Here is a 14,286-nt window from a genome sequence, read left to right as displayed (position 1 = left end):
TGGATACTTTGAACTTCACAGTCTGTTGCTACTGACATGCAAAATGACTATCATTGTCTTGACTCTTTCCAGGTCATCCTCTACAATTACGTATCTTCTTGTCACCATCCTTAAAATAGCAGCAGTAAGAAGAGGTTGTGGAACAAAAGTATTTTCCCAAATTTTTATAAATGAGTTTTAAATATTTTGAAAATAATATAACAGACTATGAATAATATTATTTATAACCATAGTATGGGTATGTTGAGATGAGGTCAGACAGCCTTCAATACTGCTGGGCAAACAGTAATTTCACATTGAGGTCTAATGTATCAGATTATATTCAAAAGAATTCAAACACTTGCATATTTAGTGCCAAAATTATACCTCTGATGTCAGTCTCTCTCTCTCTCACACACACACACAATTTACCCGCTTGTTTTCATTACTAGTTAATCACTTTTCACAAGCTCCTACTTTGGTTCTCAGGTCCTGCAGTTAACAATGCTATTCTTCTGAACAACTCTGATAATTAATTCTCTTGCAGAAAGATGCCAGAAGCCGAGGGACTGAACTATAACAACTGCCCTTCATTTGGTTTCTTGGAGTAGAGCTCAGTTAAAGTTTTGGACAGTTAAAATCTATTCTTGTATTTTTTGTTTTTGACTTTGCCTCTGGTCACTACTATCATTAGGTCATGATTATTCATTCAGCATTGACAGTGCATTCAGTACTGTATACAAAAGAGAAAAATTTGACTCCTGTTCCAAGGTTATTAGAGTTGACAGCCATGGCCCCTTATCTCTAGAAGGGAGGAGTAATAAGTGTCTACCTCTAACACTCACATGAAGGATACTTCAAGAAAGCAACACACAGTCCCTTCCCATCTTCCCATCCAGAGATTAAGCATGCATTGTCAAGTCTCAGTGGTAAGGTTTTGAAAGAGTCTGAATTGCCTCCTAAAACATTACACAACACACTTCTTCCATGCCACCAGACTTGCTAGAGAAAACAAGTTGGTCTATTATGTTTTATCTAGGCCCTTAAACCATACTCATCTCCATCGCAACTAAGTACCTAGTCAAGAATGAAATCTATTGAGTATTTCTTCAACCAGTCAGCAATTGAAAGAAATTATTTGCTATAAGCATTTAAAGTCATTATCTTTAATTGTACTTAACATGCTTTGTACAATGTGTATCAACTGTTACAGTGCCTTCATCACTCACTTGCTCGCCTCGTGGACCTGGTGGCCCTGGATAGCCTTTGGGACCCTGCAGGTAGAAGAGACGAACAGATGTTGTAATGAATTCAGATATGCAAGATGCAGCTTTGGGGGTCTTGATTTCCCCCTTCCCGCTTTATATTTTTCTTCAGCAAAGAAGAATTTTGCAACCTCTCTTTCTCTGTGACATCCACATTGCTTAATTTCAGTAGCTGATGTGGTAGGAGGGAGAAAAAGAAACTTACCTTAGCATAGATGATTTCTAGCTATGCCTGCTAAACTTGCACCAGTAGTCACAGATTTGTGTAAGCTTAAGTAACACGTAGACAAAATGCCTTTAGCAACAATCTGCTTGTAATTATTGCAAAGCTGGATTTAGTCCAGACTGTTTCCCCATTCCAAATCCTTGTCATAACACTATCTCTGAATGAGCCAGTTCAACTGAGATAGGCATAACAAGAAGATCATCACAGAGAGTGCCAAGAAGCTCTCTAGGAAAAGATAACTGTAAGAAAACAAAAGATTTCTTTCATATGGACTTAATTTTTTTAATGCTCCATATATGATGATGGTTTTGCACAAGTAAATGAAACTACCACCTTCCTGACACTAAATAAAGTCTTCCAGATTATCCTGGAATCTTTAAATCATCGAAGTTTATCATTGCCCCTCTTTATATTGAGCATTTTGATGATGATGGTTTGCCTGTACAGATGGTGGCCCTGTTGAAGTCAAGAGGAATTCTGTCCATGATTTCAATAGGGCCAAGATTTAATCTGGTGCCCCAAGTTTCGGTTTGGTTTCTACACCATGCCAAGAGCTTTGTTACAACAAACTAAATGGCATTACCTCACATGAAATCATAAAAGAGGAATTTTGTTCAGTAATAGTTTTAGGTAATGAAAAAAAAAATCACATCTGTTTGCAAGCTTTGCAATTTTAGTATTATACACTTGCTTGGGAAATAACGTTAGTCCTAAGGACATGTGCTCATGTGCTCATTAAAAAACCCAGAGGCTCCATTATCTCCAAACCAGTGTTGCAGGTATTCCCTTACATCTTGCTAAACACTCACACAGCATTGCTAACTTGCTTTAATGTTTAGCTATTACAATAAAGCAAAGGCAAACAACAATCATCTGCAAATCACAAGCTGCAGAGCATATTTCAAGCATACATCTGAGTGTATCTACACAGTCCACAGAAGCGAGCCTCCCAGCCCAAGTCAACAGACTCAGGTTAGTGGGGCTCACGCTAGTGCTCTAAAGATAGCTGTGTAGACAGCATTTGAAGTTGCACTTCCACTCCCCTTTCCAGGCGTCAGAGCCTGAGGGCTTGTCTTCACTATGGGGGTAAGTTGACCTAAGCTACGCTATTTCAGTTATGTGAATAATGTAGCTGGAGTCGACGTAGCTTAGGTTGACTTCCCCCGGTGTCTTCGTTGGGAGCTGCGTTGACGGGAGACACTCTCTGGTTGACTTCCTTTAATCTTCTTGGGGAACTGGAGTACCAGGGCTGACCAGAGAGCACTCTACCATCGATTTAGTGCGCCTTCAATAGACCCACTAAATTGATCCCTGCTGCATCGTTTGCAGCAGTGTTGATCTCCCCATAGTGAAGACCAGCCTTGAGCTCCAGCCAGAGCTGCACCTTCAAAGCACTGTCTACACAACTATTTTTAGAGCACTAGCCTGAGCCGGACTAGCCTGTGGCATAGGTATGAAACAAACAGGCTGAGAGGGACTGCCTAATTAACATGCCAAGGCATGCCTCAGAAATGCTGTTGGTAAGATCATTAAATAAAGACAAAAGCATGATTAACGACTGCAATGCAAACCTGGAGGGCAAAACAGTAACACTTCCTTAGGAATTGTGTGTAAAATTTTCAACAGCATCTTAAAAGGACATAAAATATTTAGAAGCCAAAGTCCCGCTGTTTGATTTTCAATAGGATTTGGGTTCTAAGTGGTTTAAGCATTTTTGAGAATAACCCTACTTCTGGGTTAGGATAGGTGCTTACAGAGGAAATGTTCAAATGCTTTATTATATCTGGACCAGGAAAAAAGGGAACTACATTTGTTTTGAGCTAAAAGGAAAGTGTGTGTAAAAAGAAAAGCTAATAATATTGGTAGATTGATTGGAGGATGAGGTACTCCCCAAATTTTAATGAAGACGCTCACATTTGGACTTTAAAGGCAAAAACAGAAATGGAAGGGCTTGAGCTCCTGATTACACCAGCACACCCACTTTATGGGCATGTTATTGGCACTCAGAGTGCTTTGGTCTGTGAGAGAGAAAGGACTTTACTGCCAAATGAAGTAACTTAGCCTCTACTTTGTAAGGGGCCACGTTTAAGGAGCTGTTATTTACTATATGTTTGCACAGTGCTTAGCACAATGGAGCTTCAACCTTGCTAAGGCCTCTTGACATTATATCAATATAAATATTAAACAACAAAAACTTTGAGAGCCCAACAGTGTTTTCCATTGTTTCCATAGTAATTCCAATAGCACAGGGTTGGGACAGTTGCTCGCTGGTTACAGCATCCAGATAGAACAGTAATGCTGCAGCCTCCCAAGAGAGACAGAGGAATGGGCAGGTAATTACAGGAATGGAGGGGGATTTGGTCTTCTCTGAACAGTGCCAAAGAAGAGTTGAAAAAAGCAATTGTGGGCATGTGGCGAGCACAACAAGCTATACGACTGTAGGCGTTTTTACAGAAACCTTTGCCATGGGTGCCATGAGAACGAAGACCTGCTTTGCAAATAGAGCTAATACCAGCATTTAGATCTAAAGCAATATTAAAAACTTGCCACAAATCAACATGTAAATGGAAAAGTTGAAACAGCTGGACAGTCATTTTCCAAAATGTTGAGAAGGTCAAAGAACAACGCAGCAATATAGATGAATGGCATACATGACACAATATCATTCTTATTCCTCTATGACAAATACTGTATGGACTAAAAGTGGCATAAAATTAATCCTATGTCAGCATAATGACGGGAACAAAAATGTAAGGGAAATAAGCTCATCCCATTCTTGCTACTCTCACATGACTGCAATCCTGTGGTCCTCTTCTGAGGCTGGATCAGACTCATAACCCATAACCCACAAACACCACAAGACACAATGTACTTATCAACTCCACATTTTCACCATCTGACACAGTTTTGAAATGCTTATTTGGTCTCCATGCACCCTCAGATTAGAAATGTGTTTGGCTTCTTTGTAGATCCACTGTTTCTTATCTGTGCGGCATGTAAATAATATAAATCAGGGTCTCTGACTAGCATGTGCTACCTGTAATATTCTAATGACAGAAGGCTTCACCCTCACTCCATCACTGTTTTTTTTGTTTGTTTGTTTGTTTTTTACACCAGCCTGGTGTCAGGTATGTCTACACAGTGCATTAGTCTCCCAAGAGGGGTGTTCATTCTAATGTGTACTAGTGAGTTATGCACTAACTGGCCTATGTGGACCCTGCTGACATGCACTAAAAGTTCCCTAGTGCACATTAATGTAGGCCTTTTTCAAACAGTACTATAGTAACGTGCACTAGGGAACTTTTAGTTAACTCCAGCAGGATCCACATGGGCCAGTTAGTGTGAAAGATTATCCAAAGAAGTGAGGTTTTTACCCACGAAGGCTTATGCTCAAATAAATCTGTTAGTCTTTAAGGTGCCACCAGACTCCTTGTTGTTTTTGTAGATACAGACTAACACGACTACCCCCTGATATGGTGCACAGTAGAAAATTGATACCACTGTAGTGGGTGGTAAAGCCCTTAGATTCTCAAACTCCCAGGATTCAATATTTCAAGTGTAAAAATAAAGATTTACTTCCTTTAAAAAAATAGGCCGGTGTCTCGTCTTGTCGGTTTAAATCAGGAGTAACGGCATTGAAGTCCTGGTGCCGGGGGAGAGTCGGTCTTTGTGTTTTCAATGGATGAGGCTGTTCTAAGGATCCCATCATGGGCCCTAGAATCACACTGCCTCCAAATAGTTGCTTTTCAATACCTCTGAAGACTCCTGCATGGATTTTGCAGGCAAGTTCTACATGTAGGAGGTCTTCTTTCATGTCTAACTACTAAAATAATGCTGTTATGCTTCCGTTTGTAGGACTTATTAAAGGAAAATGTCCATGATTACTCAACATTTTGGAAACCTACAATCCGGTATTGAAACCAATGGGAGTGTCTACTTTAGCAAGTATTAATATGGTATTTTACAACAATATGCCAAAATCGATTCCATAGAAGCTTGTATCTTTCCTGATCAGTCAGGAAACTCAATTAACTGAGATGGAAAGAGTTCCTTGCTCACTGATATCAATGAGGAAAGCATTAATGTTTTTAGGTGGCAATGAAGTTTGGTTTGAAATCTTTTATCTGTTTGTTTGCTACATTTGATAGTTAGATGTACGTTTTGCACAACAATAATGTACACCCTGAGAACGAGTGCTCATGTGACAGCCTTTCCCCTTTACATGCTTTGCAGGAATGGGAAAGAGGTTGAAAGGAGGGGTTTCTTCTCTTTGCAGTCTAACTCCACAGTTAATCTAAGGCTTCATCTACACTAAAGTTTTGCCTAGCTGTGTTGGCTCGGAGCATTAAAAAATAATCATACCCCCAGCCAACATAGCTATGCCTGCAAAACCCCCCAGTGTAGACACAACTATGCAAACAGAAGGATGCTTTTGTTACATAGCTAATGTCATTTGGGGAGGTGATGCAGCTATACTGGCAGAAGAACTCCTTTTGCTGACAGATGCTGTCTCTCTACTAAGGTGCTTTGCTTAGCCATGCTGGCACAGCTCTACCAGCAAAGGCTCTGCAGTGTAGACAAGCCCTGGCACTAATATGAAAGGTAAGTATCTGGCTCTTTATATTACTGCTGCAACCAGACCTTCACTTTAATGTGGAACCAACAAGGAATCTAACAAGGGCAGCAGGCCTAATATTGCTGTCACACCACTTTTACACTAATGTAATTCTGTTAGCTTTAATGGTGTCGATCCTGATTTATAACTGGTGTAAAGAAGGGAAGAATCAGGTCCAGTGTATCTAGTAGGGAGGAGCAATCAAAAGCTAATTTACTTGGTTACCGTAGCAAGTTTCAGTGAAAGTTTTAGAGTTGTTATAATGAAGAAAGAAGCTTCTCTCTCTCCTCCCTGCCTAGCCCAGGCGCTGAAGGGCAAGAAACAGAGGTAGGAGAAAATGTACTGTTACTTAGGGAGAGGTGATCCACATTATTTATCTTCACATGTAAATCCCAGATCCTGTCTGCTTGGTAAATAATAAGACCAGTTTAAGGCAAAAGTACATTTATGCCATATCAACATATTCTATTTTAAACACATGTCAAAACTTACCTAAAACAGCATTCAAAGGAGAGTGCTTTTCCTTTTGAAAGCAATGGAAGAATTTCTCTCATTTAATCAAACTTCATTCTTATTCTAGGAAAATAGCACTCTCTGTGAAATAAACTCAGCCACTCACTACCATAGAAATATAGAAATTTCCCACAGATATTTATTATTTGTTCACCAACATATTATGAACTCTCCTGCTACTGCTCCTCTTTTTTGTATGGATGCTTCAAACAAACATACCAGACCTCAGAGGACTGACAACGATACAACACTCTGTTCTTGTTCACAGGTCTAAATTTGGAGTAACCATACTGACTTCATTACAGTTACTCTGGATTTGCACAGGTGTAATTGGGCAAAAATTGGCCCTGCATAATAAACATGTTGCAGGCAGTAGAAATATGTAGTCAATGGTAACGCAATAAACTATTAAGACAAGGACACATACTCACAGATGTTGGGTACTGTACCGGATTACCATAGAATAGTGCAGCATTTTTTAAAGAGATCCCTCAAGGAAACTCTACTAACGCAGTTTTTCGTTTCTACTAATCTCTTCCCCATCTGTGCTAAATTCAGACACTCAGGAAACCAGAACCAAGAGCACGTAGCACATGACTAATCACAAACCATATCCATTCAAAAAATAAAAATTTAATATGAATATAGACCCCAAAATTTTCACAATTATTGTAACAGTGCACACTATTGCATAAGTACTGCACATAATTTCACAAAAGTTCCAAATCAGGCAAATTTTGATGAAAAAAAATCTTATTATTTTATTCACAACTTTGAGCAGGTCTAATTATGACCAGGAGAGGGCAGTAGTAGGCATTATGCAGCCAGCATGTTACCAATGAAATATTCAATTCCACCATTAAAATTAAGGGACAATGACTGTTCAAATCCCCAATGCTACTTTGAAAGTGTCAGCCTGAATTCTTCAGGAAAACAACTAAGGTCAATGGGAAAAGGGCAATTATCAAGAAATGGGCATAAATAAATTGGTATTATTCTACCTAAAAGAGAGACCTGAAATAGTGCAAGAGGTAGTCCACATTAAAACTTATGTCATAGTTTAAATGCTGATCATTTTACTGCAGATCAATCTAAAGGAAGATAAAAATCAGAACCAGCTGCCAAAATCAAACAGGACTTAGGAAGCAATGAATTTATGGATTTTTTTTGTGTTCTTTATAGTTATGTGTTAAAAGAATTATGTTACTCATTTATACACACTTCAGCAGTTCCCCAACAGCATTTAACAAAATCAAATGTGAAGTAACAAAAGAGAATGTTTTTTTCCCCCCAAGGATTTCCCTGTTTTCCCTGGATTATTGCACAATTTGCACACACACCTCTGAAATGACTTTCCAAAAACAAGCTACCAACTCAACTGAAGTCTGAAAATACATTCATCGTCTTGGGTATATCTGGTAATGATATGGAAAGATCAAGCATCTTAAAACTGCACAGCTTGGACCTAGGTCCATTAAACATCAAGCATAAAATACTCTTTAGTATTTACAGGTGTAACATAATTCATGGACTCAGTGATTTTACAAGATTAGTTCAGACTGGAGTTTTCTGAAACGGGGTTCCAGTTAGTGTCTACTCTTTACATGACATGGAAACAAAGAGTAAAAGTGCCAATGATCAAATGAACACCATCACCCCTAGCTTGTATTGTAGACATAGCCTAACATGATTTTATTGAAAATTAAGTAGAAACTGCTTTGCTTTTCCAAGCAAAACTGTGAACCTGACAATATAGTAAAGCAGTATATGTTTTGGGACTCAGAAGATGCCACAGCTCTGCTGGTGACAATTGGTGATAACAAGCAGGCTACCAGATAAATCTCCAACTTGGATAAGAACAGGTGCTGCTGGAGGGGAATTTTCCCACATAAGAAATGAAAATTTTAGTCAGGCCTTTAAAATTGGATTAATTTTGTTAAATCCCAGAAGGTTTGTGGACAAGCGAAATACATTTCCCAGGAGCTTTTAAACTAATTTTGTAACTTCTTCCTTTTTTGGGTTACAAAGAGTAAATTTATGCTTTTGGTCAACACAAGAGAAGTGAATTAAACCAAATCAAATTTAGGCCACTTTAATTCTGAATGAAAGTGTCCATACAAGGGTTTAATGAAGTTTAACTAATCCACTTTAAATTCACATCTTTAGTTAATTCACATTAATTTTCCCTGAGTGGCCCCGTATGGACAAGCCCTCTTGACTTCCTACCCATTACTGAACCCAATTAAATAATATTTTGGTGGTTTTCAAAATTATTTATAAATTAATTCCACCCTTCTTCTCCAGCTTTATGTCTATGTACTCTCCGTATTACTCGCTCCACTCCTACAATTTTGGCATCCCTTTTGTCCCCTTTCCTGAATACTTCTATGCTTGCCTCATGCTGTCCCACGCTAATGGACTGTTAAGGCCTGGGTAGTTTCCTAAATGGAGTATGGGGTTTTTATTTCTTACAGTGCTTTGACATTTCTCCTAGTGAAGAAATAATTACGTGAACATTAGGTGGCTTCCAAAATCTAAAACTTATTTCACTTGGCTTCAAGGCAAGAGTTTAAGCTGCTCTGACACATATCTTTGAAAAACATCCAATTTTGTGGTGCTGAAAGATTGAGCTCCATTGCTAACACTGAATGAATTAACACATGATTCAGTGAACGAATTAATGAATAGAAAAGAGGTGGGCAGTCCTGAAACTGAGAATAAAGTGGGATTCATTCATTTAAAATATCAGTATCTTCCGGGCAGGAGTATATTTATTGAAGCTTGAAGGAGCTCACAACACCAGAGCAGAAACATAACAAGCTTTACGGAGTAGAACACCATTTGGGAGTTATCATAAAACACTTTTAATTTACATTTTGCTCACTACATTTTCAATTAATTTAGTACTCAGGAAAGGCTCTGGATGGACCACATAGGGTCCGAAGTCTTATACTTAGCCACAGTATGGACAGTGGCAGTACATGTGCTATAGCCTCACTTAGCTCAAGGCTCCTGAGTTTCAGACAGATTTCATACTGGCCCTACCTAGATCAGACAAGCAGTGGAAGGGAAGATTTCAGTATGTACCATCTTCTTTTGCCAATGGCAGAGTGTGCACTGAACCTAGAAGTATTGCTTACATGGGAGTGTGAACAGGCTGACATGGATGTGCATTTCAGCTATGCTTCCACTACTGGCTAACAGGGAACACTGCTGCTGACTTCCCATCCACTTCATGATATTAAAGATGGAACTTTTGAAGTAGGTAGGGGGCAATGGTAAGAGGATGTTGGGGCTTGTTGTAGGATAGGTTGAGCTTTTTCCTACACAGATTGGCTTGCTATGGAGCTCTGTAACTTGCATAGCTTGGGAGAATCTGTTATTTTCCAGGCTGGGCCCATCCTGAAAAAGAGGCACATGCAGTATATGATCTGTGGCTCAGATTCAGTCCTGCATGTTTGGTTTTGATAGCTGAGGTAAGGAATTTCCAAAGACAGACTAAGCAGCTCAAACTTGGAGGGCCCAATTATGCAGACCCCCCACTGATTTCTGGTGGACTTACACTCGAGAGCTGAATATAAAAATTAAAAGAAAATCTTACCTTCTGACCTTTGATACCAGGAGGGCCTAGTAAGCCTCTTGGACCTGGGTCACCCTGTACAACACAGTAAGGTAAAATCATTTCATTTTATTATCACATTTGAAAAGACTATAAACACCTGGGAAGCAGTACATTCACTTTATCCCTGGACATTTAAAATGGAATCGACAGAACAACAACATTTATTTCAGAATCTCAGAATATCTACATTTTAGCCAGCTTAAGTAGGACTGAAGTGGTTACACAGGTCTGGTGTTGGCATTTACCCAGAGGTGAATTTCACTCCAAGTGAGTAGTTTTAAATTATTTCTTAACTTTCAATTTGTTCATATCAGATCGATTTCCCCAATATTACATGTTTCTTGCACTGGAAAAAAAATGACTGCCACGTTTAGTTTCCATACAAACTGCAAGTAACAAACAAAACAAAAAGGTTGTTTGGGAGAAGTATTCCAAATATTTTCTAAATGTAAATGTCATTAAATCTGTTTGAAAACAGTAAACTGGCAAATTTTTTCATTCAACACAATGGGCCAAAGTCAGAGGTAGTGTAGGCTGTGCACATTTAGACTCACTTCAACTGTGCTGTAGCATGACAGTGTAACCCCACGGTGCAGTTGCAGCCTACAGTGACAAAAGGGTGTTTTCCATCACTGCAGAAACACCGCCCTGAGCAACAGCAGGTAAGTTGACGGAAGTATTCTTCCATCAATCTAGCAGCATCTACACCAGGGCTTAGGCTGGCATAGCTATGGTGCTTAGGGGCTTGGATTTTTCACACTCTGGAATGCCATTGCTATGTTGACATAAATTTTAAATGTAGACCAGGCCTACATTTGTGTAACATGCAAGTGGAAGGACCAAATGGAGGCATACACATTTCACCAAATGAATAGATCTCTAAACACGCTTAGTCTCACTTCTGAATTTAGCCTTGCCTTTGATAGGCAGCTCTTTAAAATGAAACTCTAAATATACATTATGAAATAAGCATGCTAATTAAACTCTCAATATGAGCACATTGGTTTTAAAGTGTCAGCCATAATTAGTAGATGTGCAATTCAAAAGTAAACTGTAATCATAAACCTCCAAGCCATAGCTTCCATGAAGAACCACTCTGTATTTTTATACTGAAAATCATTTTGGAAAGACAAAATAACCAACTAATTTAACTATAGGAGCTTACTCTTGGAATCCATTTTAAGGTGAAGTGGAGGACAGAATCTTTGATTTCTTAGCATTAAGAGAGTTCTTAATGAATATAGCTGAATAGGGCTGAAAGATCTTTTGTGAATAAACCAATGATGAAGACACAGTATTTCTGGAATGGGACTTCTGCTTCCCCAAGGTTACATAACAGTGACTGCATTGTTTCCCAGTGCAATTAAATTCCTTAATATGCAGTTATAATCTGAAAAGTGACTGTTAATAGGACACGGCTGTAATTGTGTCCACAGTCATTGTCTCTCGATTACTTCTTGAACCAGTTTGTTCCATTTGCAAATAAAAACATGTTTTTCTAACAGTCCTTCAGGTTCAGCTTGACTTGTTGATTCTAGTTTGGATTTTTTCTGGCTTGGGCACCATCACCAAAGTCATCACGATTCTTTGGGCCAAACTCTGCTCTTAGCCACATCTGTGCAAGCCAGTTGCAACTTAGATAACAATTATGTTTATGATGTGTGAACTGGAATAGAATTCTGACCACTCTCTCAAAGTTGTGTTGGGTCAAGAGGGTTAGAAAGAGGGGGGGGGGGGGGGGGAAGCTTATTTTTAATCACTAAAGTCAGCAGGTAAGATCCTGAATAAGCACAGGAAGCAGATCTGCTGACTCAGAAGGTGTCGTTTTTATAATCTTTTTTCAAAGCAGAGCTTTGCTCTGGATCGGATTCTTCTGTCACTTACACCTGCCGCACACAAGGGTAGCTATTGATTTAAAAAGAGTCACTTCTGATTTACACCAGTGTAAGTGAGATCAGGATCAGGCTCTTTATTTTCAAGTACAGAATGGTTTACCTTTTTTTTTTTTTTTTTTTTTTTGGAGAGAAGACAGTGACATGGGTGAGAGTTGAACAGAATAATGCGACTGTGTGCAAATTCATCAAAATACTATAAAGAGACAGCATCAAACTGAAGTCTAGTAAGTTTAAAAAAATAAGTTAAAGATCATTTCAGGGACTATACCTACTCCCGGGTTCCCTCCACCACAAGTTTGCATGTTTAGAATCATATTTTCCTTTAAAAATGTTTTTCCCTTTCCTGTTATGGTGTGAAAGACTCACTTAAACAAAAGGGGAAATCTGCTAACTAAGCCCCTGATCCCCTAATACTACAAACATTTACACATGTGCTCAGCTTTAAATACATGAGTAATACCACAGAATTAAATGAGCCTAACTCATGTGCTTTAAGTTAAGCATGTGCTAAGGTGTCTATGGAATCAAGGCCTAACAAACTAGACATGGGAAAGAGGGAAACGGATACACAGAGGGCTTTCAAATTTTGAAAAACAGGGAAAAGGCTGTGACGCATGACCAGAAAGGGTTAAGTATCCTGTAGGATAAATGACTCAAATTCAACCCTTAAAAACATATGGGGAGATAATGTTTGTGTTTTTGTGTATTTACATATATATTGGTAGTGGTCAACAATGTAATCAAACAGTCACTATCTATGCTGTATTCTGTTAATTCAGAGATCAAAAGAACATCTTAACATTTAAATGAACTATAAACATGGGATATTGCTGTATTCATTTCTCTTTGAAATGTATATCAAATAATCTGTGAATGGTGGAAAAACAGGCAATTGCCTTATGTTGATCAGTGTGAATAATTACTGGCGATGCTTAGGAAATGAGTGTCTATTGTTCATCAAGTGACTCTGAGCTGTCAAAGAAGGCCTGAAACTGTATAAAAAATGGCTTGGATCCTGACATCTCAGATCTGCTTGAGGCTTTATGCAGGGGAAGTTGAAGCCACAAGGACTGAGATCCCAGTTCTGATTGGACTGCCCTGAATACAAACATTGGACTATAATCTATGAACTATTTTGAAAAGAACTCTTTGCATCTACAAAGCTCACCATCTCTGCTATGAATTTGATCCTCAAGAATTGAACTCATGTCTGTATGTATACTGATCTTTTAACCTACACTCACTCTTTTTCCTTTTTAAATAAATTTTAGTTTAGTTAATAAGAACTGGCGATAAGTGTGTATTTGGGTAAGATCTGGAATATTCATTAACCTGGGAGGTAATATGTCCGATCCTTTGGGATTGGTGGAACTTTCCTATATGATGAATAAGATTTTCACTAATCCTCGTCATATCTGACTTGGGTGTCTAGGTGGAGGCCTGAGGCTGGGTTACTTTAAGGGAACTGTGTTGCTGACTTCTGGGTAAGCAGTAAGGTATTACAGAAGGTTTTGTGCTGGCTTGGTAAATCTAAGTATTGGAATGTCCACCAGCTTTGGGGATTGTCTGCCTCATTCTTTGCAGTTCATCCTAACTGAGTGACCTCAGCTGGCTCCCCTGGGATTCTGGTCACAAAGGCTTATTTCTAATGTTTCAGTTGTGCTAAAATGAAGTATCCCTTGCAACAACAGAAGGTAAAACAATTTCAGGTAGAGATATGATTTTTAAATTGGTGGTATTCCTTTAACCATCGTCACTCTGAGCTTTGTGTACCAATTTAAGATGTTATAAGGTTTCAATACTCATATTTTGTTGCTGATGTGAAGGAGTTAACATAAACACAATAGTTTAACTGTACCATATTTATCAAGTCCTAACAAACTGAATTTAATTTAATTCTTCCAATAGAGTTTTACTTTTTAATTTTTGTTTCTTAAATCTGAAATCAAATACAGAATTTAAAATTTAACTACAGGTGAACCATTAAGTGTTGTTATTTTATGTCTGTCTTTGGTTCATAACTGTTGCCAGAGGCTTACTTCATCATAGAACACTAAAATCCAGCCACTCATATAGACATCAGCCATTCTGAGACAAACAATAATGGGAAAACAAAAATTGCATTTTACATAGCACTAGACTTAAAAGGTAATTAAACCCAACAATACAGA

The 14,286-nt window shown here is 38.5% G+C and overlaps 1 protein-coding gene across 1 annotated transcript in view; it reads right to left on the bottom strand.

Annotated features, from left to right (window-relative positions):
• The window catches only part of COL24A1 (collagen type XXIV alpha 1 chain), a gene marked incomplete at its 3' end in the record, with an annotated part of 230,410 nt that overhangs the window by 169,293 nt on the left and 46,831 nt on the right, over positions 1–14,286 (bottom strand). Inside the window, 2 exon segments of the mRNA XM_034780084.1 lie at positions 1,209–1,253; positions 10,200–10,253. Coding sequence (XP_034635975.1) covers positions 1,209–1,253; positions 10,200–10,253 — 99 coding nt within the window.

Source organism: Trachemys scripta, chromosome 8, assembly GCF_013100865.1.
Source record: "Trachemys scripta elegans isolate TJP31775 chromosome 8, CAS_Tse_1.0, whole genome shotgun sequence".
Taxonomy (NCBI): Eukaryota; Metazoa; Chordata; order Testudines; family Emydidae; genus Trachemys; species Trachemys scripta.
This window is presented reverse-complemented; position numbering and strand designations above follow the sequence as displayed.